General features: G+C 53.1%; 1 protein-coding gene across 9 annotated transcripts in view; it reads left to right on the plus strand.

Annotated features, from left to right (window-relative positions):
• STARD8 (StAR related lipid transfer domain containing 8) overlaps nucleotides 1-20142 on the plus strand; it is a 77193-nt gene extending 57051 nt beyond the window's left edge. For 3 of the 9 annotated variants that reach the window (XM_037734196.1, XM_037734195.1, XM_017516385.2), the window contains 13 exons: nucleotides 7474-7545; nucleotides 9888-9969; nucleotides 10941-11004; nucleotides 11774-13174; nucleotides 13508-13788; nucleotides 14653-14812; nucleotides 15333-15531; nucleotides 15950-16160; nucleotides 16475-16589; nucleotides 16843-17067; nucleotides 18002-18219; nucleotides 18321-18497; nucleotides 18680-20142. In XM_037734196.1, coding sequence (XP_037590124.1) covers nucleotides 7474-7545; nucleotides 9888-9969; nucleotides 10941-11004; nucleotides 11774-13174; nucleotides 13508-13788; nucleotides 14653-14812; nucleotides 15333-15531; nucleotides 15950-16160; nucleotides 16475-16589; nucleotides 16843-17067; nucleotides 18002-18219; nucleotides 18321-18497; nucleotides 18680-18797 — 3323 coding nt within the window. In that variant the 3' untranslated portion in view covers nucleotides 18798-20142. The remainder of the gene's footprint in view (nucleotides 1-7473; nucleotides 7546-9887; nucleotides 9970-10940; nucleotides 11005-11773; nucleotides 13175-13507; nucleotides 13789-14652; nucleotides 14813-15332; nucleotides 15532-15949; nucleotides 16161-16474; nucleotides 16590-16842; nucleotides 17068-18001; nucleotides 18220-18320; nucleotides 18498-18679) is intronic. The other 6 variants (XM_037734198.1, XM_037734197.1, XM_017516388.2 and 3 more) reach the window with 3 other exon arrangements.
• The last annotated feature ends 3482 nt before the right edge of the window (nucleotides 20143-23624 follow it).

Consider the following 23624-nt stretch of genomic DNA (forward strand, 5'->3'; position numbering starts at 1 on the left):
TAACTTCCATTTTTAAATAAAATACCAAACCAGAACTGCCACCTCTTCCTGGCCGCTCCTGAAAGGTGTCCACAGTGTGCAAAGGCTAGGGACCGCCACTGAATGTGACACCCATTCTTCCCTTCAGCCCCCAGGACATCCTAGGGGGAGGGTGAGCTGCCCAGAGCGGCCTGAGGCCCCAGGTAAGGCAGAGGCCAACCCTCAGGGTCTCACACTTCAGATCTGGAGTCAACCTTTCTTTGTCTGGGGCTGTCTGTTGTGGTGTATTATGTTTACCAGCATTCCTGGCCTCTACTGAGTAGATGTTACTAGCATTCCCCCCTCGACCCCCGCCAGTTGAGATGACCAAAAGTGTCTCCAGACATTGCCAAATGTCCCCTAGGGGAAAAATTGTCCCTGATTGAAAATCCCTGCGGTAGAGGCTAGAAGTTTTTTCTGGGGTGTGCAGTGTTGACAGGGATGTTATATAGAAAGTAGAACCACACACCTGAACCTGCCACTGGCCAGCCAAAAGATTCGGTGGCTTGTTTTTCCTGCCACCCTGTCCTAGGGGCCCCTCCTGGGCTGTTTGCTTTGCTGGTGCCTCATTTGTGACAGGGAGGCTCCAGAAGTGTTGCTCACATGGGTCCGGAACTTGGCATCCAGCTGTAGCCCCCACCGAGACTGAGGCTGGCATCTGAACAGGTGCAGCAGGGCCCTGAGCTCTGCCCGGTGACCTAACAAGCCAGAGGCCAGCCAGGGTCCAGCACTGCCAAGCTCGGCTGGTGAAATACAGTGGCCCTTCCTGCGGTGCCCCTCCTGTGAGGTTTGGAATGTGGGATGAGAGCTATTTTGGTCCTGTCTCCTTTCCTCCCTGTGCCTCCCTCTGTAAGAATCAAGTTAGAGTTGTGATCCCAGTGAAGAGCAGCAGGAGCAGAGAGAGGCGCCAGTGTACTGAACTACCCCGCAGATAGGGCATTGCAGACCCCCTTGCATGTCTGCTCCAAGGTCAGGAGGCAAAGTCTTGGCGGCCCTGGAATCCCTGACAGCTCTTAGTACAGGTCCTTATGAAGGTCCCCCTCCCATTGTCCCCCAGTGAGAGAGGTAGCATAGCCAGCCAGCCACCCATTGCAGCACTTCTCCTAGGGACACTGCCAACCTAGAGGGTAGCTTTGTGCAAATTCAAATGAAACAGCGCCCCTGAGGAATGCAGCCCTGTGCCAGGGCTCAAGATTTGGTGGGCAAGCTTCTTTTGGCCGGGGTCCCTTAGTGTTTCCTTAAGGGAGGCTGAAAGGAGCTGCTCAGAGCAGTTGGGGCCACATGCTGAGGGTGGTAGCTTCTGAGATACAAGCCTTCTGGAAAAAGGCCAGCACCCTCTCCTTGAGAGGGGGTCCCTCTCTAGATTTGGAGAGTGGGCAAAGGAAATGGTCCTTGTAGTAACCAAAAGGAATGATCTGACAAGCTGTTTGCTGGGGCCCAGCATTTCTGAGCAGCAGTAGCAGGGCCTGCAGTGGTAGGTGACCCCCTGCCTATCTCCCGGCCCTGCCCTGAGGGACCAGCCTCACAGAGCCTGCCTTGGGAACTGTGTTTGTCACGTACACAGTGGCATCCCAGGTCTTTCTCCACTGCTTAGGACACTGGCTTTTCCCGCTGTACTCACTGAAGGTAGGAGAGACCAACATGGAGAGCAGACCCTGTTTTGGAGGCCCCCACCCTCCGGCGAGGGCCACGGAGGAGATGCTTTTCCAAATAGGAAGCTAAGTCAGGTAAAGGAGGCCACCGCATGTTTAAAGTCACCTTAGGGAGCAGGTCAGCTAACTGAATGACCTTCACAGACACCCACCGCCTGCCTTCCCCCAGCAATCACAGGCATTCACATTGATGCTGGTAGCTCTGTCCTGCTCCAGCACTCAGGTCTAGAGAGAACGTGAGTAGAACAGGCCTGTGACTGGCCTTGGGGTAGAATTTTCCAGGGACCTATACCTGTGGCTTTTTAGCAGGCCTTTTCTATTTAGGGCAGTGGTCTTTATCTCCAGCTGTACTTGAGAAGCACCAGGAGAGCTCTCAAAAACAAGCAAACAAAAATGAACCTTATCCCCAAAGAGTCTAATTTAACTAGTCATGCGTAGGGCCCATTAGGAAAAGCTCCCCAGGAGATTCTCATGTGCAGCCAGATTTGAGAGGTGAAGGAGGAATGGCATAGGACACCCAAGAGCTCCAGCAGTAATAAAGGATGCTTTCGCCTAGGTCCCTGTGACATCCATCCATTGCTTGTCTTGAGTCCTGTGCCTTTCCCGCCTGGTCCCCATGCCTGAGCTGGTCTTTATGGTTGGGCATGAGCAGGCTGAACCCAGGGCCGGGGCAGCTATCTTATAACCCACTGAGTGACCAGAAGGTACAAGGACTCGGGTTGCCTAGTAGTGGTGTGAAGAGGGGGTACCCAGCCCGCGAGTGGGGTTAGTGACACTGGCTGGCTGAGGCCTTACTTCCTGTATTCTAGATGCCTGCTGCATTCTCTCTTCCTCCTGGCTCTTTTCTCTCACCTCTTTGCAACTGGTACACAGTCTGAACTGTGTCTTAAAGACTAGATGGGTACAGAGCTCAGCTCATCTTAACAAAAATAGCCTTCGTTAATGATAACTTTTATATAGACACTTTCAAAACCAGCAAAAGCCTGATCAGATCTATAAGGTAACCACAGCGGTAGACAGTAAAGTCATTAGTCCCCATTGTATACATTTGGAAACCAAAGCTTAGGGAATGACACGAGTGGCCTCAGGTGACTTAGTGGCAAGCATGGAAGCTGGCTTGATTAGAAAAAAGCTTTTTTTTTCCAACTTAGTGACCGTCTTTGGGCATTATTGCATCTTCCAGTGAGAAATGTTGCTGCCCCTTTCCTGGGTGCATAAGCCCTACCCTTGAGTGTTTCTCAAGACCAGAAGGCCTGCTTTTTTCCTGGTTGCATCCTTCTCGGCATGGAAGACTGCTCTGTGCTGTCTCTGGGACGTGGCCTGTGTAAGTGTGGGTGCAGATACCGTCATCGACCTCGGAAAACATGTGCCGCTGCTCAGCCTTGTCTTCTTTGATGCTCACTCCAGGAGACCTGTGGGTTTGGCTGTGAGGCCTGATTGGACTCTGGAGCTTTCTAGTATGCGCTCTCCCCTGACTCTCCTAGCCTGGATCAGCTGGGCTCCTCCCCCATGGAGAGTCTGAGCTTAAGTCTCAGTGGAATCCAGTTTGTGCCAGCTGACGGCTGTTACTGACCTATCCCGGCACATCACCTTAGCTTTGGCCAGAGCATGCACCGCCTGCAGAATGTAGCCATTAAAACTGATGGCAGCCATGCCTTGCAATCTGCACATCTGGATACAGAGGTAGGGCAAGGGGCCACAGACATTCCTATCTCACTCACCTCAGCCTGCCCAGTGTCACTCTCCCCGCCGGATACATAAGCCATTCTTCAGTCTGGGCCACCTGGGCTCCAGCTCCAGGTGAATTGAGTCTACGGGGTGGGGGGGGGGTGGGGATGGGGGCGCTCCTGGCCTCAGCCTGGGCAGGCTGAGATGAGTGGGAGGGACAAGGCAGAACGTCTCAGTTCAGCCCTTAATCACCAAGACATATGTCCCTGACTGCTCCATCTGGGAGGGAGCCTTGGGGCCTCCCAGCCCTCCATGAGACGGTATATTATGGGGAGCCAATGTCCCTGACATCCTGTTTGGTAATAACCCATTACATTCTCTAGATTCCTGCTGAGGAGGGCTGGTGGGGAATTCGGTCTGTAGCCCTGCTTCAGACTCCTTTGCTCCTTTGTCTTTGGAGCAATTGTAACCTCTTTGAAACTTCTGCCTCCTAACCTCACTTCCCCAGGCCATTTGGCTGCAATTCTGACAGTAGTCTGGGCGAAGCAATTGTCTGGACCCACAAGGGAACGCAGCAGCTGGGCTTCTTTCTCTAGTTTCCTCTTTTTCTTTGGGACCCTTCAGAGTCAGAGTTGGGGTGGAACACATTTGTTGAGTGGTTGATATTATGTGCCAGGGGCTTTTACTTTCTCCAGTATTTTATTTAATGCTCTCAGTACCTACACGATGTGGATGCTAGCTGGGTGTGGTGGCTCACACCTATAATCCCAGCACTTTGGGAGGCTGAGACAGGGAGACAGGAGGATCACTGGAGGCCAGGAAATGGAGACCAGCCTGGGCAATATAGTGAGACCCCATTTTTACAAAAAAATAAAAAGAAAATCAGCCAGGTGAGGTGTGGTGCTTGTTGTTATAGTTCTGGCATGCACCACACCACACCTCAAGAGGCTGAGTTGGGAGGATTGCACAAAACCAGGCGTTTGAGCCTGCAGTGAGCTGTGATAGCACCACTGCACTTCAGCTTGGGTGATAGAGTGACCCCAAAGAAAACCCCGTAAATATGAAAAATAAATAACATAAACATTGAAAAAAAGATGTGGATACAATGGCTCCTATTTTACAGAGGAGGAGATAGAAACCTAGTGAGCTTATACAACCTGCCCAAAGTCAAAGAGCTAGTGATTGACGGCACTAGGATTTGAACCCTGGCTTGTGACTCCACTAGACCAGAAGGAACAGGAAAACAGCCTGGGGGTTCGGGTTGGTTCCTTTGAGTCTGAGCACCTTGCTTGGCTGGCATGAGGGCCGGTGGCATAATGCAATGGCAAACAATGCTGAACATGGAGTGAAAAGATCAGGGTTATAGTCTCAGCTGTGACACTTTTCTCTGCATGAGCTTGGAAAAGTCTCCTGGGCCTCAGTAGGCGTCATACTATAACTTTTCTAAAATACCAGTGTGGAGAGTGGCACCACAGATCAATCAAGTCAGCCTTCTGGGGAGGGACCCCGAGCACTGGTATGTTTTTAAAAAACACTTCCTAGCTGATTCTCATGTGCATTCAGGGGTGAGAATCACTGAGCAATGTGATTTAGACCAGGGCTTCTCAAACTTTAGTGTGTTTGCCTAAGGATCTTGTTAAATGTATTGATTCTGGGTGTGGGGCTTGGGATTCTGCATTTCTAACAAGCTCCCGCGTGATATTGATGCTGCTAGTCTGGGACTACACTTTGAGCAGCACGGGACTACAGGGCTGTAGGTAGTCATGAAATAACTCGGCCCTGACGCGAGTGAGGTGGTCCCCTTCTGCCACCCCCAGCTAGGGCCAATGCCTAGCATCAGGGATGGGAAGTGCATCTCTCCTTCCCTTTCCAGTAGCCATGAGTAACTGAGGGTTGCAGTGGGATTTTAAGGATGTGTTCCTAGCATGCAGGTCTACCCTAGAGATTTGCTCCCCTTCCTCGGGTGGCCACACTTGTGACCCTTTAGGGGCCACTGTCCGCTCCTGTGCCCGCCTCTCTGGAAGTCCTAACCTGGTCCATCTTCTGGCACCTCCCTTTTGTCCTAATAACAGGAAATCAGAGCTGGCTGTCAGGATGGGCGCTGAGATGGGGAAAGGGTCTCATCCCAGGGGTGTGACAGGAACAGGGACAGGGAAGTGGCTGTGACAGCCAGCTCAGCTGTCCTAGCAGCAGAACCATGTTCCTTAAAGGCTCCCTTCGGGCTGGTCTTACGTGAGCTGTGCAGTCCCTTTGGGCTGGTCTTACATCACCCAGACTACCCAGATCCTGGCCTGGAGCATGGAATCCTTTTTCATGCTTGCATTGCCCCCTGCCAGACAGGTGGAGGTACTGCCAGCAGGGCTCTGTCAGACACTTGCCAGGCCTCCCCTCAGAAGTCCTGGCGTTGCCTAGATCTCTATCTTAGGTTAGGAAGTTGCAGTAACATAAAACATACATGTGTGCACACACACACACAGGGAGAGAAGGAGACGACAGAGAGTGAGAGAGCGAGAGAGCGAGAGAGAGAGGCAGAGAGAGAGGTGGGTGCATGCACAGACCCTGTAGGTATATTCAGGTTCACGGTCCCACAGTGATCCTCACTGAGTCATAGGCATGAGCAAATTTGGCTACAGCTACATGTAGAAACAGATGCTGGGGTGGGCACTGACCTGTTGCATGCACTCACAGAAATGCACAGGTGGTCATCCTTGCCTGTGCCCCTGTTTGCCCCCAAAACCCGCAGGGGCTCCAGGAGCTGCAGAGCACTCTCTTCTTCCCCTCAAATCCTCATCAGTGTGTGACCCTTGACTTTTAAAGGAGCCCATTACTTTTTCTGACTTCTAACTTCCCCCACGCTTCCCTCCCCGTCTACTTACCCAGCATGTCTGAAATACTGTTTTATCCTTCATCTTATCTGTCTAGCTGATAGGATTTCATCCTGGGTTTCCTTGTGAGTGGGCACTGGGAAGAGAGAGCTCTTCCTGTCTTGGAACAACCTCACCAGCCTCCTTAGAGTCCTTTGGTCAGGGAGGCCAGGCGAGACTGTGGCCACAGGTGCTAAGGAAGTGGAGGACGTGTTGGGGGCAGGACTCCATGGCCAGATCAGCTCTGCTAAAGCCAGCTGACTCCCCCCGCCAACCCTGCGATACCAGGTCCCGTGGTCCCAGCCCCACTCATCTTGGCACCACCTAGGTGGGAAGCAAATAACTGCCCGGGGCAGGGCTTTGCTGCTGGCATTCGGTCTACCCTGACTAGGAGTGCCTCCTCTGTGGCTTCAGTCCAGCTGCACATCACTGTTAGTGCTGGCAGGGGTGCCCAGCTCTGTGCCAGAACTCCCAGAGCAGAGGCAACAGGCTGACCTAGCCATGGCCCCCCGAGACCCTGACAGGCCAGCACTGTCTTCATGACACTCAGCACTGCACTATGCCACAAATAGGCCACGAGAGCTGGGGCAGTACTGGGAAGCTCCCTCAGGAGGAAGGACTGGAATGGGCATGGGGGAGCTGCTGTCCGACTCAGCTGGAATTCCAACCCGGGCACTGCTGCTTTGTCCACTGTGAGACCATAGGCTGAGCCTGTTTGTATGTCTGTAAAATGGGGATAGCAAAGCCATCACTGGTTATCGTTTGTATGAAATTATATTTGGCTGTCAAAGTGCTGAAGAACGTTAGATCCGATGATGAGAAAGAAATATAGTTACAGCTGAACATTCCTATTTCCTGCCTCAACTAGGGTGGTCTACCCAGGGCCTTGGAAGGGGGTGGCTTCCTCAGAAAGGCTCAGGGGTGAAGGACACAGCTGTGGCTTATCCCAGCAGGCCTCCTTGACCCCAGATTATCCTGGTTCCTGGGCAGAGGGTGGGAGACTGTGAGGGGTTTGGAACAGGCAGAAATTAGTCTGAAGAAAGCCGGGGCCAGGATGCCCAGAGAGTAGGGCTTGGGGAGCAGAGGGTCTCCTAGCTGGCTATGACCTGGAGCAAACGTGCCAGGCCCTCTTGCCTTCTCTTGCCATTGCTGGATCACCAGAATGAGACATGCCTGCCTACTGGGAGTGGGCAGCATACACCTAGGGCCCTGGCGTCAGCACCCTCCTAACCCCATTTCCCTGCCTGTTTCTTTCCCTTGTTCTGTTTTAGAAGCCGAGGCCAAAAGAGCATGTGAGTGGCTTCGAGCAACGGGATTTCCTCAGTATGTGCAGCTTTTTGAAGGTAAGGCCACTTAGTTGTTCCCCCTCCCCCATTCCAAAACTGTCCTTACCCCTCAGTGTTCCTTCTGTTAAATGGGGCAAGTCAGAGTCTCTCTCTAACTCCGCACAAGCAGTGTCTCCTAGCCCTGCTCCGATTTTTTTCAGGGACTTTGCTTCTGCAGTTGTACCTTTCTCTCCTGCATCATCTCTCTGTGGGATTGCTCTCACCACTGCCACAACTCTACTGTTGCCCATGACTTTAAAGTGCCTTGTCTTAACCAGGGTGACCATGTGGTACCACTCCTGAGGACGCCACATAGGTACACACGGTGTGAAGAATGCCGCGTGGAGTTGTACACCCTGGTGGCCCAGCCGTGACCTCACTTGCCTCACAATGATGGCCTCATTTCTCTGTTTTTCTTCATTTCTCTTCATTTTTGTGTTTTTCTAGAGTTCTTCACACTTGCTGCTTCCCTTCCCCTTTTCCTCCCACACCCCTGCTGCACCCCGACTTCACCTCCACTTCGCCTGGTCAACTTGCCTGGTCAATTCACCAGTGACCTCCACGTGGTCACATTCAGCGGCCACTTCCCAGTCCTCATCTTGCTCCATTTCTCAGCAGCATGCGGTGCCGCTGGCCACTCCTTCCTTTGGCTTCTGGAACACCCCTCTCTACTGGCTGCCTCTCTGGCTGTCGTTCTATCTTCTTAGCTGACTCTGTTTCTTCTAACTGATACGCAAGGATCAGGATATCCCAGGGCTCTGTCCAGGGCCGTCTTCCCTCAACATTTCTTTCTCATGAGATCTTTGTCTAAGTACCATCCATATTCTGATGACTTCCAAATGTCCAGACCTCATTCCCAAGCTCCAGATTCATCTATTCACAGCTTCCAGTTCAGTCTCTACTCAGATGTCTGACGGGCGTCTCAGATTAAACAGGTCTAAAAACCAACTCCTGATGGTACCACCATCTACCCACTTGCTCAAGCCCCATACCTAGGAGTCATCCTTAATTTAATTCCTCATTGTCCCCATCTCCTATTTCTAACCCCTCAGCAAGACCTTTTTCCCTCCAGAACGTATCCTGAATCAGTCCACTTCTTATTCTCTCCACTGCCACAGTCTGGGGTGACCCAGTGTCGTGGCTCACCTGGGCTAGTTCACCAGCCTCCTGTGCTCTTGTACTCTCATTTCTACACTGCAGCCGGAGGGCTCCTGTTGGCCATAGGTCTGACTGTCACCCCTGCTCCAAACCCTCCGATGACCTCCCAGCACAGTCAGAATGAAATATACCCAGATGCTCTGCTCTGGCCTGCCAGGCTGCAATTCTCCAACTTCCATTGATTCTCCTACCTTTGCTCACAGGGCTCCTCTCTACCTACACTTGCTCACACCAAACTCTTTCCCTCTTCAGAGTCTTGATGCTGCTGTTCCTCCTGCCTGGAACTCTCTTTGCAGCTTCCTTGCACAGCTGGCTGCTTCTTATCTTTCAGGACTCAGCTTGGATGTCACTGCTTCAGAAAGCTCTCTGCTAACCACCTCTCTGCAAGCGGCCCCCACCCCTACCAGCCTCCCTTTACACTATCACGCTGGCTGATGTCTTCCATGACATTTGTAACTACACCATCTTGGTTTTAAGTACTGTTGCTTACCTGTTTCCTTTAAGAGTGGAAATCCATGGATGCAGGAAGCATTTTTGTTGTGTTCACTGTTGTATGCTGTATGATTTGCTCAAGTGCCTGGCACAAAGTAGATGCTCAATTAGATACTCATTAGTTGAATGAGTAAAGGAACAAATGGGCTTGCTTCACCAGTAAGGTAGAGAGCTGTGAGACTTCTCAGATTCTCTCTTCTATTTTTCCAACTCCTTTCTTTCCCCTCTCCCCTCCCTAAGTTCCAGGGAGTGGGCTCCTACTGCTGTGGGCCACAGGAGGATGCAAGGTATTGTTTGGCTACTGGGCTATCCTGTCCCTTCTGTCCTTGCTCCCACCCTACTCCCCCAAGTTCACCTTGGGCCAAAGAGAAGTTTCCCTGCCTGATCAGCCCAGGATTCAAGGGGAATGGCGGAGCCCATATTGGGCTCTCGGCAGCCACCCAGGGTCTTGGGCCTGCTACCCCCATGGACCTGCCTCACTGACTGGAGGGATTCTTGGGTCCAGCTCAGCCTTCTAGGCCTCTCCTCTCTCTGACCTTTCCCCTGAACTCGTGGGGCACCCTTCTTTATTCCTGGCTTTTTTCCTTCTGCTTTGCCTCTTGTCTTCCTGCTCCCCCTCCTTCTTGGCCTTTCCCTTCCAGCTCAAGGGCAGTTGAGGCTGAGTTTGTGATCTACCACTGGACTCATCTTTACTTCTCTCTGCCATACAGAAGGTTCGTTTCCCCTGGATATTGGCTCTGTGAAGAAAAACCACGTTTTTCTGGACGAGGACTCTTTGGGGGCCTTGTGTAGGTAGGTGGGCTGAGAGCCAAGCCTGGGAAGCCAAGGGCCCAGCTTGGGGCTTCCTTTTGGAGAAAAAACATCCCTTGCACCCTCTAATAGAGGAGGAGCCCAGCTTAGAGCTCATCTTCTGCGGTCACATTGTTTATTCTGTTCTTCGTGTTTGTGACACCCTTACCCACCCAGTCACTCCAGCTAGAAAGCCAAGATCTGGCCTTGTTTCTTTTCTCCTAAAGTTATATCCCCCAAATATTCCTCCGCTTCAGTCCCTTTCTACTGGCACGAGCTTGGCCCTTGTTTGAGGCCAAACCATGGCTTCTGCTTAGATTGATCACAAGGCTTCAGCCTAACCGGCTTTAGTCTTGATAGCTCTCCTCTCCCCCTTCCTTCACCCCACTCCCAGATCCATCCAGATACACCAGCGTCAGCATTGTCAAAGCTCCAAATGGTTGTTCTTTCTGCTTAAAATTTGTCACTGCCTAAAGATAAAAATGCAAAGACTTTTTAGCATACCACCCAAAGCCCTTTGCAAGCAGGCTCATTAGCCTTAGTGCCACTGGTCTCATGCCCACACTGGTCTGTTTGCTGACTGTGTACCTGCAGGGTCCTGTGTAAGCTTGGGATAAGAGTCCCTGTTTCTCTCACCATCAAAATCCCATTTGTGTCCTTCAGGAAGCCTTCTCTGACTGCATCCCTCCTTCACGCAAGTTGCTTGTCTCTCTGTGTTTGTCTGCTGTGCCTTCTGTCTGTCCTGAACTTGAACCTGTCCCATTTCTGTAGGGTTTATTTCCACTCTCTTTGTAAGCTCCTGGAGGGCAAAGGCCATAATCTTCCCAGCATTGTGTCTGGTGCTTAAACCTTCATGAACACTGGAGCTTGCAAGAAGTTTTGATGGCTTGGGCATGGAAGTGGTGGGCGCATCTTAGGCTCTGCCAGGCTTTGGGGATTGGGACACTTGGGTGGACACTTCTGTTTTGTTGCAGGAGGCTAATGACCTTGAACAGTTGTGCCTCGATGAAATTGGAGGTTCATTTCCAAAGCAAGCAGGTGAGTCATGGCAAGCGTGGGGTCTGTGGTACCATAAGGAAACCCAGGGCACATGTAAACCATTTGTAAAACTAGCTCCAGTATCCCAGGAGTCTGAGATGTCCAGAGCAGTGCCTTTCCCCAGCTAGCGGTAGAGATGGAGGAGATCTATGACCCCATTCTTTCCTGGGAACGAACTTCCTTGCTTTTTTTTTTCAGGGGCTACAGAGGCCTGTAGTCACGTGGGGCAGGCAAGTTACCGAAGCCCTGGGCTGTGAGACAGGAGGCCCGTGGGGCCTGATCTCAGCTCTGCCACTGGTTGCTGAGTGACCTCAGGGAAACCTCTTCCCTTTTGAGCCTCACTTTCTCCATTTTGCAAAGAAGGAGATGAACTAGAACATCTCAAATTCCCTCCAGCTCTGTGTTCTGTGATTCTAATCCAAGACTACAGCCTAGAGCTTGGGAAGATCTGTCACTGACTTAATGCATGTCATTGATCTTGGGCGAGTGGCTCCTGGTTTGTAGGTTTGTTTCCCTATCTGTAAAATTGGAAGGGGGGTTAGATTAATTAGTTGAGCATTACCGTTACCATACATCTGGGCTCTGTCTGTGACTCCTGGCTTCCTCTGACACTCCCAGAGCTAGCTCCCCCTACCTAGGCCATGTTCTCAGCCAGAAAGCAGGGCCCTTCACCTCATAGTCCCCCAGGAGTTTGGAAGCAGATAGTGAAGTACAATCAAGGACTTGTGGCCTGGGCTTCTCTGACCTGACCCTGCCATGCCTTTCCCAGAATGAAGACTCGGAAGAGGAAGAGCAGTGTACCATCAGTAGCCACTGGGCCTTCCAACAGGAAAGTAAGTGCTGGTCTCCTGTGGGGTCCTCTGATCTGTTGGCCCCACCGAGCCCTGGGCTGCCAGTGGCCTCAAGCTGTGAGAGTGTCCTCACTGAGCTTAGCGCCACCTCTCTGCCAGTCATCACTGTGAGTCTACCGCCGGAGCCAGCAGACTTGCCCTTGCCAGGCCGTGCCCCCACCCCGAGTGATCGGTCCCTCCTCAGCCCCACCCAGGGCCAGGAGGGTCCCCAGGACAAAGCCAAGAAGCGCCATCGTAACCGTAGCTTCCTCAAGCACCTTGAGTCTCTGAGGCGGAAGGAAAAGAGTGGCAGCCGGCAAGCAGAGCCTGAGCGGAGTCCAGCCGCCTCAGAGAAGGCCTCCAAAGCCTCATCTTTTCGCAGTTGCCGTAGCTTCCTCTCGGCCGGATTTTACAGGCCCAAGAACCGGGCTGCCACCTCAGCCGGTGGCAGTGGTGCCGACACTCGGAAGGCCTGGGAGGCCTGGCCTGTGGCCTCGTTCCGTCATCCTCAGCGGACACACCGAGGTGATTGCCTGGTGCATGTGCCGGGGGACCACAAACCAGGAACATTCCCTCGCTCCCTGTCCATCGAAAGCCTGTGTCCTGAGGACGGACACCGCCTGGCAGACTGGCAGCCAGGTAGGCGCTGGGGCTGTGAGGGGCGCCGGGGCTCCTGTGGCTCAACGGGCAGCCATGCCAGCACGTATGACAACTTGCCTGAGCTGTACCCAGCTGAGCCTGTACTGGTTGGGATCGAGGCTGAAGATGAAGATGATGGGGAGAGTGGAGGCAGCTATGCTCACCTAGATGACATCCTCCAGCACGTGTGGGGGCTACAGCAACGAGTAGAGCTGTGGTCTCAGGCCATGTACCCAGACCTGGGGCCTGGAGATGAGGAAGAGGAGCAGGCCACTTCATCAATAGAAATAGCCACAGTTGAGGTCAGAGGCCAAGCTGAGGGTCTGGGCCAGATGGAGGTTCCAGCCCACAAAGAGTTCCCAGCCTGGGCACAGGCTGAAGTCCAACAAGCAGTCCTGGCTCCGGCTCAGGCTCCGGCAGAAGCTGAGCCATTGGCACAGGAAGAGGCTGAGGCCCCGGCCCCGGCTCGGGACAGTGAGCAGGAGGCACATTCAGGCGGGGAACCCACCTCTGCTTCTAGCCTGTCTATGGAAGAAGGACACTCCATTTCTGACACTGTGGCCTCCTCCAGCGAACTCGACAGTAGTGGGAACTCCATGAATGAGGCGGAGGCTGCAGGGCCCCTGGCAGGACTCCAGGCATCAATGCCACGTGAACGGCGGGATTCAGGTGTTGGAGCCTCACTTACCAGACCCTGCAGGTGAGAGTTTGCATTGGGATGGGGCGGGGGTAGGGGCTCCTGTTCTCTCTCTGTCTCTGAAGCTGATTTCTTAGTCATGAGGCCCAGGGCCAAGGGCCTGGGGGCTGCATTATCCCCTCATAGCCAGCTCAGGAGAGAGAGTACAGGACTTGGGAATCCAGAAAGTTCAGTCCAGAACCTGCCCCTGCTGTGGCCTTGAGAAAATGATGATCTATCTCCTCTTTGGACCTCAGCTTCCTCCTCTGCAAAGTGAGGGAGGACCAAGCGTTTTCTACCCTGGGGCCTCAGCAGCAGTGCTGAAAGTGTTCCCAGCTCCCTGCATTTTTTCTTTGGTGAGAAAAATGGGGACCAGAAGAACACACAACCTTTTCTAAGGTTTAGCCAAACCTGCTCCTCTGGGCTTCTCCACCCATCTCACCCCTGCCCCCCACCCCCCACCAGGAAGCTCCGTTGGCATAGCTTCCAGAACTCCCATCGGCCCAGCCTTAACTCGGAGTCGCTGGAGATCAACCGGCAGTTTGCAGGCCAGATCAACCTCCTGCACAAGGGCTCGCTGCTGCGGCTCACTGCCTTCATGGAGAAGTACACTGTGCCCCACAAGCAGGGCTGGGTCTGGTGAGTGGCTCCTGGGTCATGGAGAGTGGGGAGCTGCTGATTTAGGTCCACAGCCCCGGGCAGGATCAGCCCAGAAGGTGGGTGCAGGCAGGCAGAGCCCACAGGCCAGGGGAGTGGTGTGATATGCCGGAAGGCTGGAGGGGCTAGGTGAGGCTGAATATAGGGCAGAGGACCTGAGGTCCTCTAGCTGTATCTTCTCCATCCCAACCTCCATGCTGTAACTAGTGAGATTGTCCTAAAATGCAGCTCGGTTGTCACTCTCCAGATAAACACCTTTCTCTGGCTCCCCATTGTCCAGATTCCCTTCCACCATGACTCCTTCCTGTTCTGGTCCTGCTCCATCCTTCTGGCTCTTTAACCCACGACTCCTAAGCAGCCCCACCTTACAGATCAGTGGGACCAGTCATCCTTCCGTGAACGTGCTATGCTCTTTTTCCTGCCTCTTTGCCTTTGTTCGTGATGTGCTCTCTGCCTGGAATGCCTTTTCCCCATTTCTCCTCTGGGACAACGCCTTCCTATCCCTCAAGAGCTTGCTGAGTTACCACATCCTCTCTGAAGCCTTCCCTAACCCGCTAGGTACAGTTCCCCTCCCTCAATGGGGCTTCGCCTAAGTTCTTGGCCTCCTACTGGCCACATGAGTTGTCACTGCCTATTGACATAGTAATCTCCTTGGTCAGACTGAGAGCTCTCTGTGTTCCTCTGTGACTCCTTAGGGCTGGGCCCAAAGCAGGCGCTCAGTGAGTGTTGACTCTGGGGCTGTGGTGTGTGCCTTACCCTCCTCACCCCACCTGATCCTTCGAGACTGCAGGCAGAGTCTCCAAACTGTGTTCCCCCTCTCTGATCACTTGCCACTCTCCCAAACAGGTCAATGCCCAAGTTCATGAGGAGGAACAAGACCCCAGACTACCGGGGACAGCACATATTTGGAGTGCCACCCCTCATCCACCTGCAGCGCACGGGCCAACCGCTGCCACAGAGCATTCAGCAAGCCATGCGTTATTTGCGCAGCCAGTGCCTGGACCAAGTGAGCCCTCTTGGGGCAGTCTGTGGGGGGAGATGGTGCGGGGGTGGGGTGGTGATGAGCATTGGATGGAAGGCTGAGGAGCTGGGGAGGAGAACTGCTCTGGCCTTCCCCCTCACTTGGGCTGGTCCACCAGAGGCCTTTGCTGTTCTCAGGAAGGCCCAGAAAGGATGAAGCTCCTTTCTACTCCGAGGCCCAGCTCTGTGTTCCCTTCTTCCTGGCCCAGGCTTTCTAGTCCCAGTCTTCTGGAAGCCTGAGTTAGCCTTGACCTACCTTTTCCTACTCGTCTCCACAAAAGCATCTTTCTCTTTGGCCCTGAAGCTGTAAAAATCCTTGTATTTGGTTTTGCCATTTGTCTCCCTACCCTGTGCCTCAGGAAGCCTGATGGGCTTTGAAGTCTGGGGTGGCCTACGCTCCCGACACTCCGTCCAGGACTGGCCTCACAGTCTCCCTCCTACTCATACATGCCTGCCTCCCTCCTACTCATACATGCCTGCCTCCCTCCCTCCCCTGCATGGACCAGGTGGGCATCTTCCGCAAGTCCGGGGTTAAGTCCAGGATCCAGAACCTGCGCCAAATGAATGAGACCTCGCCTGACAATGTCTGCTATGAGGGCCAGTCGGCCTACGACGTGGCTGACCTGCTGAAGCAGTATTTCCGGGACCTGCCTGAGCCCATCTTCACCAGCAAGCTCACCACCACTTTCCTGCAGATCTACCAGCGTGAGTCACCCACTCATACCCCCAATAACCTGCCCCATTCTCAACCTCCCTGAATCCCAGGCCTTGTGGAAGATAAGCCTGGTGCAGGCAGATGTAGCTGGACCTGTGAGCTGACTGGAACAGTTACTATCTGGAGTTGGAAAGGCCCTTGGAGAGAGACCATTCTGCTCCCAAACCCATTATATAGAAGGGTAGACTGAGGCCCTGAGGGAAGAAAGGGGAACTACCTAAGTTTACACTGTACATTAGTAATAGAGCTAGATCAGGCACGCAAAGGCCTTATAGAACTGACCTTTTTCCTTCCCTCTCACTGCTCCCCTTGGGACTGCCATGCCTTTTGCCCCCTTGGAAGCAGGAGGCTTGCTGCTAAGGCCTCTGGGGAAGCAAGGAAAGCTCTTTTTCTATTGCTTCTTCACAGTGCTCCCCAAGGATCAGTGGCTGGCAGCAGCACAAGCTGCCACCTTGCTGCTCCCCGATGAGAACCGAGAGGTGCTACAGACCCTGCTCTACTTCTTAAGTGACATTGCCTCTGCCAAGGAAAACCAGATGACAGCAGGCAACCTGGCAGTGTGCCTGGCACCCTCCATCTTCCACCTCAACGTCTCTAAGAAGGATAGCCCCTCTCCCAGGTGAAGTGGGTCAGGGCATGTCAGGGCCGGGCTGGGTCCAGACACTTCGGGCCCCGACACTTCGGGCCCCATTGGACTTTTGGCCTTTGATGGCTGACGGTGCTATGTCTCAGCCTCACCACAAGGAGCGAGCCTCACTCCTCAGGGGCTCTGGGCTGGTGGGATGCTGTGGAGCAGGGCCTTCCAAAAGGCAACAGGTTGTTTTGTGGCCGGGTTTGACAAAGTTGCTTCCTGGCAGCTGGAAGGCACCGTGTTGACCATCTTGTCTTGAGCCCTTGTGCCATCTCTCCTCTTACCACCTCCTGCCCATCTAGGATCAAGAGCAAACGCAGCCTGGTTGGCAGGCCTGGCCCTAGGGACCTGAGTGAGAACATGGCAGCCACCCAGGGCCTGTCGCACATGATCAGTGACTGCAAGAAACTTTTCCAGGTGAGTAACCCCAGGCCATGGCACCTACTTACGAGACCTGAGAGAACCATCAAGTCTGACCTTGGTGCCCCAAGTCAGGGATAGGACCCAATTTGACACATACCTCTCAAGCTCATACTCTTCCCCCACAAGGTTTCTCATTTACCTTGCTGTGGTAGCTGCACCTCTCCACTGCCTTTAAAGTGAACCTGACAGACCCCATGGGGTCTCCTGCTCTCTGAAGCTGCAGCCCAGTGTGTGTGTGCACTCTCAGGTGCCCCAGGATATGGTGCTGCAGCTGTGCAGCTCCTACAGTGCAGCTGAGCTCAGCCCTCCCGGACCAGCCCTGGCTGAGCTGCGTCAGGCCCAAGCTGCAGGGGTGAGCCTGAGCCTCTACATGGAGGAGAGCGTCCAGGACCTGCTGCGTGATGCTGCTGAGCGCTTCAAGGGCTGGATGAGCATGCCAGGGCCCCAGCACACGGAGGTGGCTTGCAAGAAGGTGAGTACCACACCACGAGTGGCTGCTATGGGTCTGGGAGAGCATGGTACAGGCAAGGGGAGTCTGGAAACCCAAAGGAGGGAGCCCAGGAGCTGTCCTCCCGGTCTCGCAGTGCCTCAGCCTGATCCTTGGAGAATGTCAGAGAGCCGAGAAAGTGCTTTAAGGAATCAAGAACCAAATGAGACCAAGGGAGCTCTCTCAGGAACCACCTGCCAGAATGACCCTCCAAATGCCCCGTTTCAGACACGACGTTGCTTTGATAGCCTCAACTCCCATCTCGCCCTGCCCTGCAGTCCAGCCGAATCCTTGCATTTGCACCTTTGTGTGGTCCTGCTGCCTGGACTGCCCTGACCCCAAGCATTACATGTCCCAAACCAACAACGAATGTGTTACTCCTCCATTTAGTGTCGGATGGAGGGGATTTCTCTCTGTTCCCCTCTGGGCGCTGGCCATGCTCTTTCTTGGACGTGGATTCTGAGTAAGATTGCAAGCCTGAAGTGTCCTGTGTAAAAAGTGTCATAACAAAACCTCCCATGTAGGATCAGGGTGAGTGCCTGGCACATACAAAAGGCACCGTACGGGGCAGCTTATGTAGTACATGTGCTAGATGGCGAGCTCCTTGATAATCATCACCATCTTCCTGCACTTCCAAGCACTATGCCCATCACGGTAGGGCCTGAGAGGCCTCTGAGAATGTGTGTCCTGTCATCTCTTTATGATGTCTAACAGGCTGAAAAGCAGACATCCAGAAAAGAGAGAGGGAGAGAGGGCGGGGAGCATGGGGGCACTCTCAGCCTGGCCAGGGTTAGCAGAGGAGCTCTGCAGCCTACCCTATCGAGCCTCAGGCCCTGCAGTTTGAGGCCTGGACTTAGGGATAGAGTCAGAGTTCCCCAGCCCTGACAGCTGCCCCTATCCCCACTCCTGTGGCTCACAGGCACCAGACGGGCACCCCCTGCGGCTATGGAAGGTGTCCACAGAGGTGGCAGCCCCCCCAGCTGTGGTGCTGCATCGTGTTCTCCGGGAGCGGGCCCTCTGGGATGAGGACCTGCTACGGGCCCAGGTGCTGGAAGCCCTGATGCCGGGTGTGGAGCTGTACCACTATGTCACCGACAGCATGGCACCCCATCCTTGCCGTGACTTCGTGGTGCTTCGGTGAGGGGCCGCAGCTGCCACTTCATTGTGCTTGGGGGGCCGGGGAAGTGGGGTGGAAACCAGCACTAAGAATCTGAGCCTATGTGTCCCTTCTCTGACAGGATGTGGCGCTCCGACCTGCCACGTGGGGGTTGCTTGCTTGTCTCCCAGTCCCTGGATCCTGAGCAACCAGTGCCAGAGTCGGGTGTGCGGGCCCTCATGCTCACGTCCCAGTACCTCATGGAGCCTTGTGGTCTGGGCCGCTCTCGGCTCACACACATTTGCCGCGCGGACCTCAGGTACCGGGCCTGGGATGGCCTGCTCAGTCTTCTTGGCCCTGACCCCTCCCCTGCCTCTGCCCCCACTCTCTGCCTCATGCTATTGATCCCTGAGGCTGGGGACAAGTCCTTTCTTCCTTCTCCCTGGTGAGAGCTCCAGGGAAAAACCCATCGCTCATGCCTGTTTTCTTCTACTTCCTTAGGGGCCGTTCTCCTGACTGGTACAACAAAGTATTTGGGCACCTGTGTGCCATGGAAGTGGCAAAGATCCGGGACTCCTTCCCCACCCTGCAGGCAGCAGGGCCTGAGACAAAGCTGTGAGCCTTGGGCTGGTCCCAGGGTGGCACCACCGAGGCCCCCCAGGCACCAAGGGAGTGAGGGGGAACCAAGAACAGAGCAGCCCCCTGGGTGCTGTGCCAGGAGCAGAGCCAGGCCCCGGTGGCTCCAGCTGCCTGTCCTGCCCTCTTTCCTAAAGTTCCTCTGCACATAGAGGGGAGAAAAAGAGAATTTAGGCAACTCCACTCCCCCTTCACCCCCACGCCCGTATTCTACTCTCCGAAAAAGAGAAGACAATTGAATGAGTAGCAAGAAGACTTCTGCCACCTGCTACCTGCCCGTAAGGCCACCACTTGGCCTGAAGCTGCCACAGCTCCCCGCCTGTAGGGACAAAGAAGTCAACAGCAGTGTGTGATTCCAGGTCTCTACCAGACTGAGAGGCCAAGACGTCTTGTTTGCTGCAAGGGTGATTTTGAGATGGGGCATGAGGTTCTGGTCCTGCCTTCAGGGCCAACCTTGGCCCTGAAGTGGCTTCTTTAGAGGAATTGGACTGGAGTGAATGGGCACAGAGGTGGAGCACAGGGCAGCCCCAGTCACCACGAGCTGTTTCATTTGTGTAAATACGATGCTGAATTTTATGAGGCTGAGTTGAGGGTGGGCACTGATGGGCCCCTAATACACGACATGATGACTTGGCATAGATTGGGATGTGAGGGTGGAGAACCTTCCTTTCTCAAGTCTCAAGATGCCAATGAAACCAGTTTTCACTGACTTGGATTTCACGCTTTATCTGCCACCCCATGGGGTCCTCTGTAGCCTTTGGCCACACACAGCCACTGCCCAGGCCAAGCAAAAGCAGAGCGTAGTTAAGAGACAAGGGTTTATGTCCTTGTCCCTTTTGCCTATGGTAATGGGCTAATATAACAGCCCCTTTCTCAAGCAGAGACCTGGCCCCTGGGCCAGCCAGATGGAAGGCGTATCATAGCCAGCTGGAGCTTAAGCTAAACCTGTTCTCTCCTACCGGCCAGCCCTCTTTGCTCACATGGAAATTCAAAGGCCACTGGTGCTTTATTTTTCTATCTGCCGAGCAAACTGAAATAGTGTTGGATCCCAATCACCTCTGTAATTTTCAAGCCTATTTTATTTGTACCTGTAAATACTGTACAGCTAATATATATATATGTGTTTATATAGATACATATACACACATATATATACACATGCATTTGCACAGACACACACATATATCGATTCTCATGAAATATAATCTCTGGGTGGGGGTAATGGTCTGGAAGGCCTGAGGGGCACTTCAGATGAGAATGGAGATGTAGGGAGCCAGGTGCAGCAGGATCCCTCAAATCAATAAAGCATTACCAGAGATGCACTTTAACTGTGTGGCTGTCTTTTTGCTGACAATGGGCTGGGGAATGGGGATGGAGGTTGCAACTGAGGCTTCAGTGTTAGGGCTCAGAGCATTGAGCATTCACCTCACCCTCTGCTGAGTTTCAGCTTACTGGGAGCAGGACTTGGGTGAGCCCACAGGAGGAATGGGGAGGGCCTCGGCTCTTCTCTGGAGAGGGATTTTCCGCCAGGCATGGTTGAGGGGTGCAGGGAGTGGGTGAGTTAGCCAGAACTTGGGCAGAAGCTGCAAACCCCATCTCATGACCTGGCCACAAGCATGACCTCAGGCATCCTAGGGACAGATAAGCCTGGCTAGGTGCCCATTCCTTCCCCTTCTAAATGGCACGAATGAAGAGTGAAGTCCCAGCCCAGGAGGCTTAGGGGGCCCTGTGCCACTCCTAAGCCAACCTAAGAGGTCTGAGTGCTTTAAGGGAGACTCTGGTCTGGCTCTATTGACCCCAAAGCCCAGGAGGCTAGAGAGACCCTCTCATCTTGATTTCCCCAAAGGAAGGGGCTTTCCTCTGCCATGTTGTGTGGCCCTAAAATTCCCAGGCTCCGAAGAGCAGCTAGAGAGAAAGTCCAGGTTTTGGACGTTTGCATCCCTGAAGGGCTGTCAGTAGACTGGGAAGGCAAGCCCTGCTCTCTGGGTACCTCAGCCTCCTCATGGGTCAAAAAAAGCCAGTCATGCCTTGCCACCTGGCTCTGTAAGTGTTCAGGTCGCACCACCCAAGTCTGCACTCCTATCTGGCCTGAACAGTGGGGTGCCTGCCCATGCCTGGCTGCTCTGTCACCTCCTTCCATTCACTCTTGGATTTAGTTGTCCCTATATACCTTGGCTTTTCATCACTGTTGCCACCTGGGGGTCTTGTCTGGCCCTGGAAGGGAGTGAGGTAGAGCAGGGGACCCAGTCGACCCCTTGTATTTGAGAAAACTAAGTGCAGGCCCCTCGTGTGTGAGTATGGGCTGGGAGATCACTCTGGTGGTGCTGGGCTTAAGGGATACCAGTGTGATGCTCTGGCTAGTAGTTCTTGAGGAAGGCATCAGGGCCTTCTGGCCCAAGCACCAGCCACCTTGTCTTGGAAGGAGGCTGGTGGTAGGGTATAGAGGACGGGGCACAGCACTCGGGTGATGGCTGCTAGGATATGAATAAAGAGGAGGGAGGCTCTTGGAAGGGCCAGAGAGTTCCCCAGCCTTGCAGCTCTGGTCTCTGCTACCCTGACCCAGTCGCCCAGTGTCTGGCAGTCTGGAAGAGGTAGCTCCAAGTAGGAGAGCTTCTGCTGGGCCTTAGCATCCTCCTGTGTAAAGCAGGGCCCCCATCCTTCATTTCTGCCTACTCCATCGTGCCTCTAGATGTAGGAATGAATTTCATGATGAGGCTGCCCAGGCCTCTCATTCTCAACCACAAAGCAAGCACCACCCCTAGCCATTTCTAGCCTTGAGTCTCGTCCCTCTACCCACCCTGAGTAGGCTGCATTTCTCTGGTGCCAGAGAACGTGTCTTCAAATTCCCAGCCCCACTACCCATAGCCTCTCCTCTTGTGCTTTCTCTGACCCACTGCCTCAAAGAAACCAGGCCGTAGGGGAATCCTGCATAGAAATCTGACAATCTGCCTGTGAACTTTGATTATTGTTTCCTAGTCTCTAGTGCTCTTTTGCCAGAGTGGCTGAGAGTAGATGGTGGTCAGACCCAGGCTCAAATCTAGCTATATCATTTCCTGGCTGTGTGACCTTAAGTGGCACATTTAACATTTCTGATTTCTTTTTCCTCTCAGAAAATAAGGGTAAGAATCATGTGTATCTTGTAAGGTCATTGTCAAGCCTAAATGAGCCAATAGTTGTGAATGTGGTTGCACAGTGCCTCGTGCATAGTAGACATCAAAAGATGGTAGTCCCCCCTGCCCTGTGACTTTCCTGCCAGTCAGACTCCATAGGGAGAACTTGGTCCCCTCACCTGGCATCTCCAGCTCCAAGACGGGGAGGAGCTGGTGGGCTCTTCTCCCATCAAGAGAAAGACGAGCAGCCAGCATCTGCCCATTGTCAGTGAAGAAAATGAAGTAGCAGGTTGCAATGGAGGCTTCACGGGGAGACAGCACCATGCAAGTGGGCTCCAGTGGTGTGGATGGAGGAGAACACACTGGTGTAGGCAAAGATGATGACAATGGCAGCCAGGAGCTTTACACCTATACGTAACAAAGCTTCTGAGCTCATTGCTCAAGGCCTGGGGGTGTGGAGATGGGTGAAAGAAAGTCCAAGGCAGTCTGGCATGGAGGTACACAGGGGATAGGGTTGGGGCTATGGAGATCCAGGGAAACTCAAGAGATTATGCCCCTCACCCAATGATGGAGAGGAGTCAGCAGTCAGGGTCATCAACAGGGCACGTAAACAGGAGAACTCAGAGACGGGCATGGGAACTCCATTGCATGAAGCTGCAGCCAATGGGGAAAAAGTCTCAGAAAGTGGCTTGGGGCTGGCAACCAATGCAATGCTTTCTGGGCAGAGAGTCATTCGCGAGCCAATTGGTAGCAGGGTCTGAAGATTAGCTGCTCACCAGGTGCCAAGGAGGGAATCAGAGCAACACTTTCCCCTTCATCAAGGGTCAGATAAACTGGTCAGGAAGCTGGCAGCTTGGACCCTGCCCATCATGTCCTCATCCTCACTCAAGAAATTGGTAGAATGGAATAGCCCCAGGCAGCTGAACTTGCCCATGCATCAAGCTGAAGAGGAAAGGAGATGCCATTGTTTCCATGGCACTTGCCTGAGGGGTCATAGCACCAATGGAACAGAATAGAGAAGCAGAAACAAATCCACACACCTACAATGAACTCATTTTTGACAAAGGTGCCAAGGATATACACTGGGAAAAAGACAGTCTCTTCAATAAATGCTGCTGGGAAAACTGGATTTCCATATGCAGAGTGAAATGATACCACTATCTCTCTCCATATATAAAAATCAAATCAAAATGGATTAAAGACTTAAATCTAAGACCTCAAACTATGAAACTACTACAAGAAAACACTGGGGAAATTCTCCAGGACATTTGTTTGAACAAAGATTTCTTGAGCAATACCCCACAAGCCCAGTTAACCAAAGCAAAAATGGACAAATGGAATCACATTAAGTTAAAAAGCTTCTGGACAGCAAAGGAAACAATCAACAAAGTGAAAACACAACCGACCGAATGGGAGAAAATATTTGCAAACTACCCATATGACAAGGCATTAATAAACACAGTACATAAGGAGCTCAAACAAATCTATAGAAAAAAATGTAATTGAAATGGGGAAAAGATTTGAAACACATTTCTCAAAAGAAGACAAACAAACAGCAAACAGGCATATGAAAAAGTGCCCAACATCACCGATCATCAGAGAAATGCAAATCAAAACTAGAATGAGATATCATCTCACCCCAATTAGAATGGCTTATATACAAAAGACAGGCAATAACAAATCCTGGTGATGATGTGGAG

The sequence above is a fragment of the Cebus imitator genome, unplaced genomic scaffold (genome assembly GCF_001604975.1).
Source record: "Cebus imitator isolate Cc_AM_T3 unplaced genomic scaffold, Cebus_imitator-1.0 Scaffold582, whole genome shotgun sequence".
NCBI classification, from domain to species: Eukaryota; Metazoa; Chordata; class Mammalia; order Primates; family Cebidae; genus Cebus; species Cebus imitator.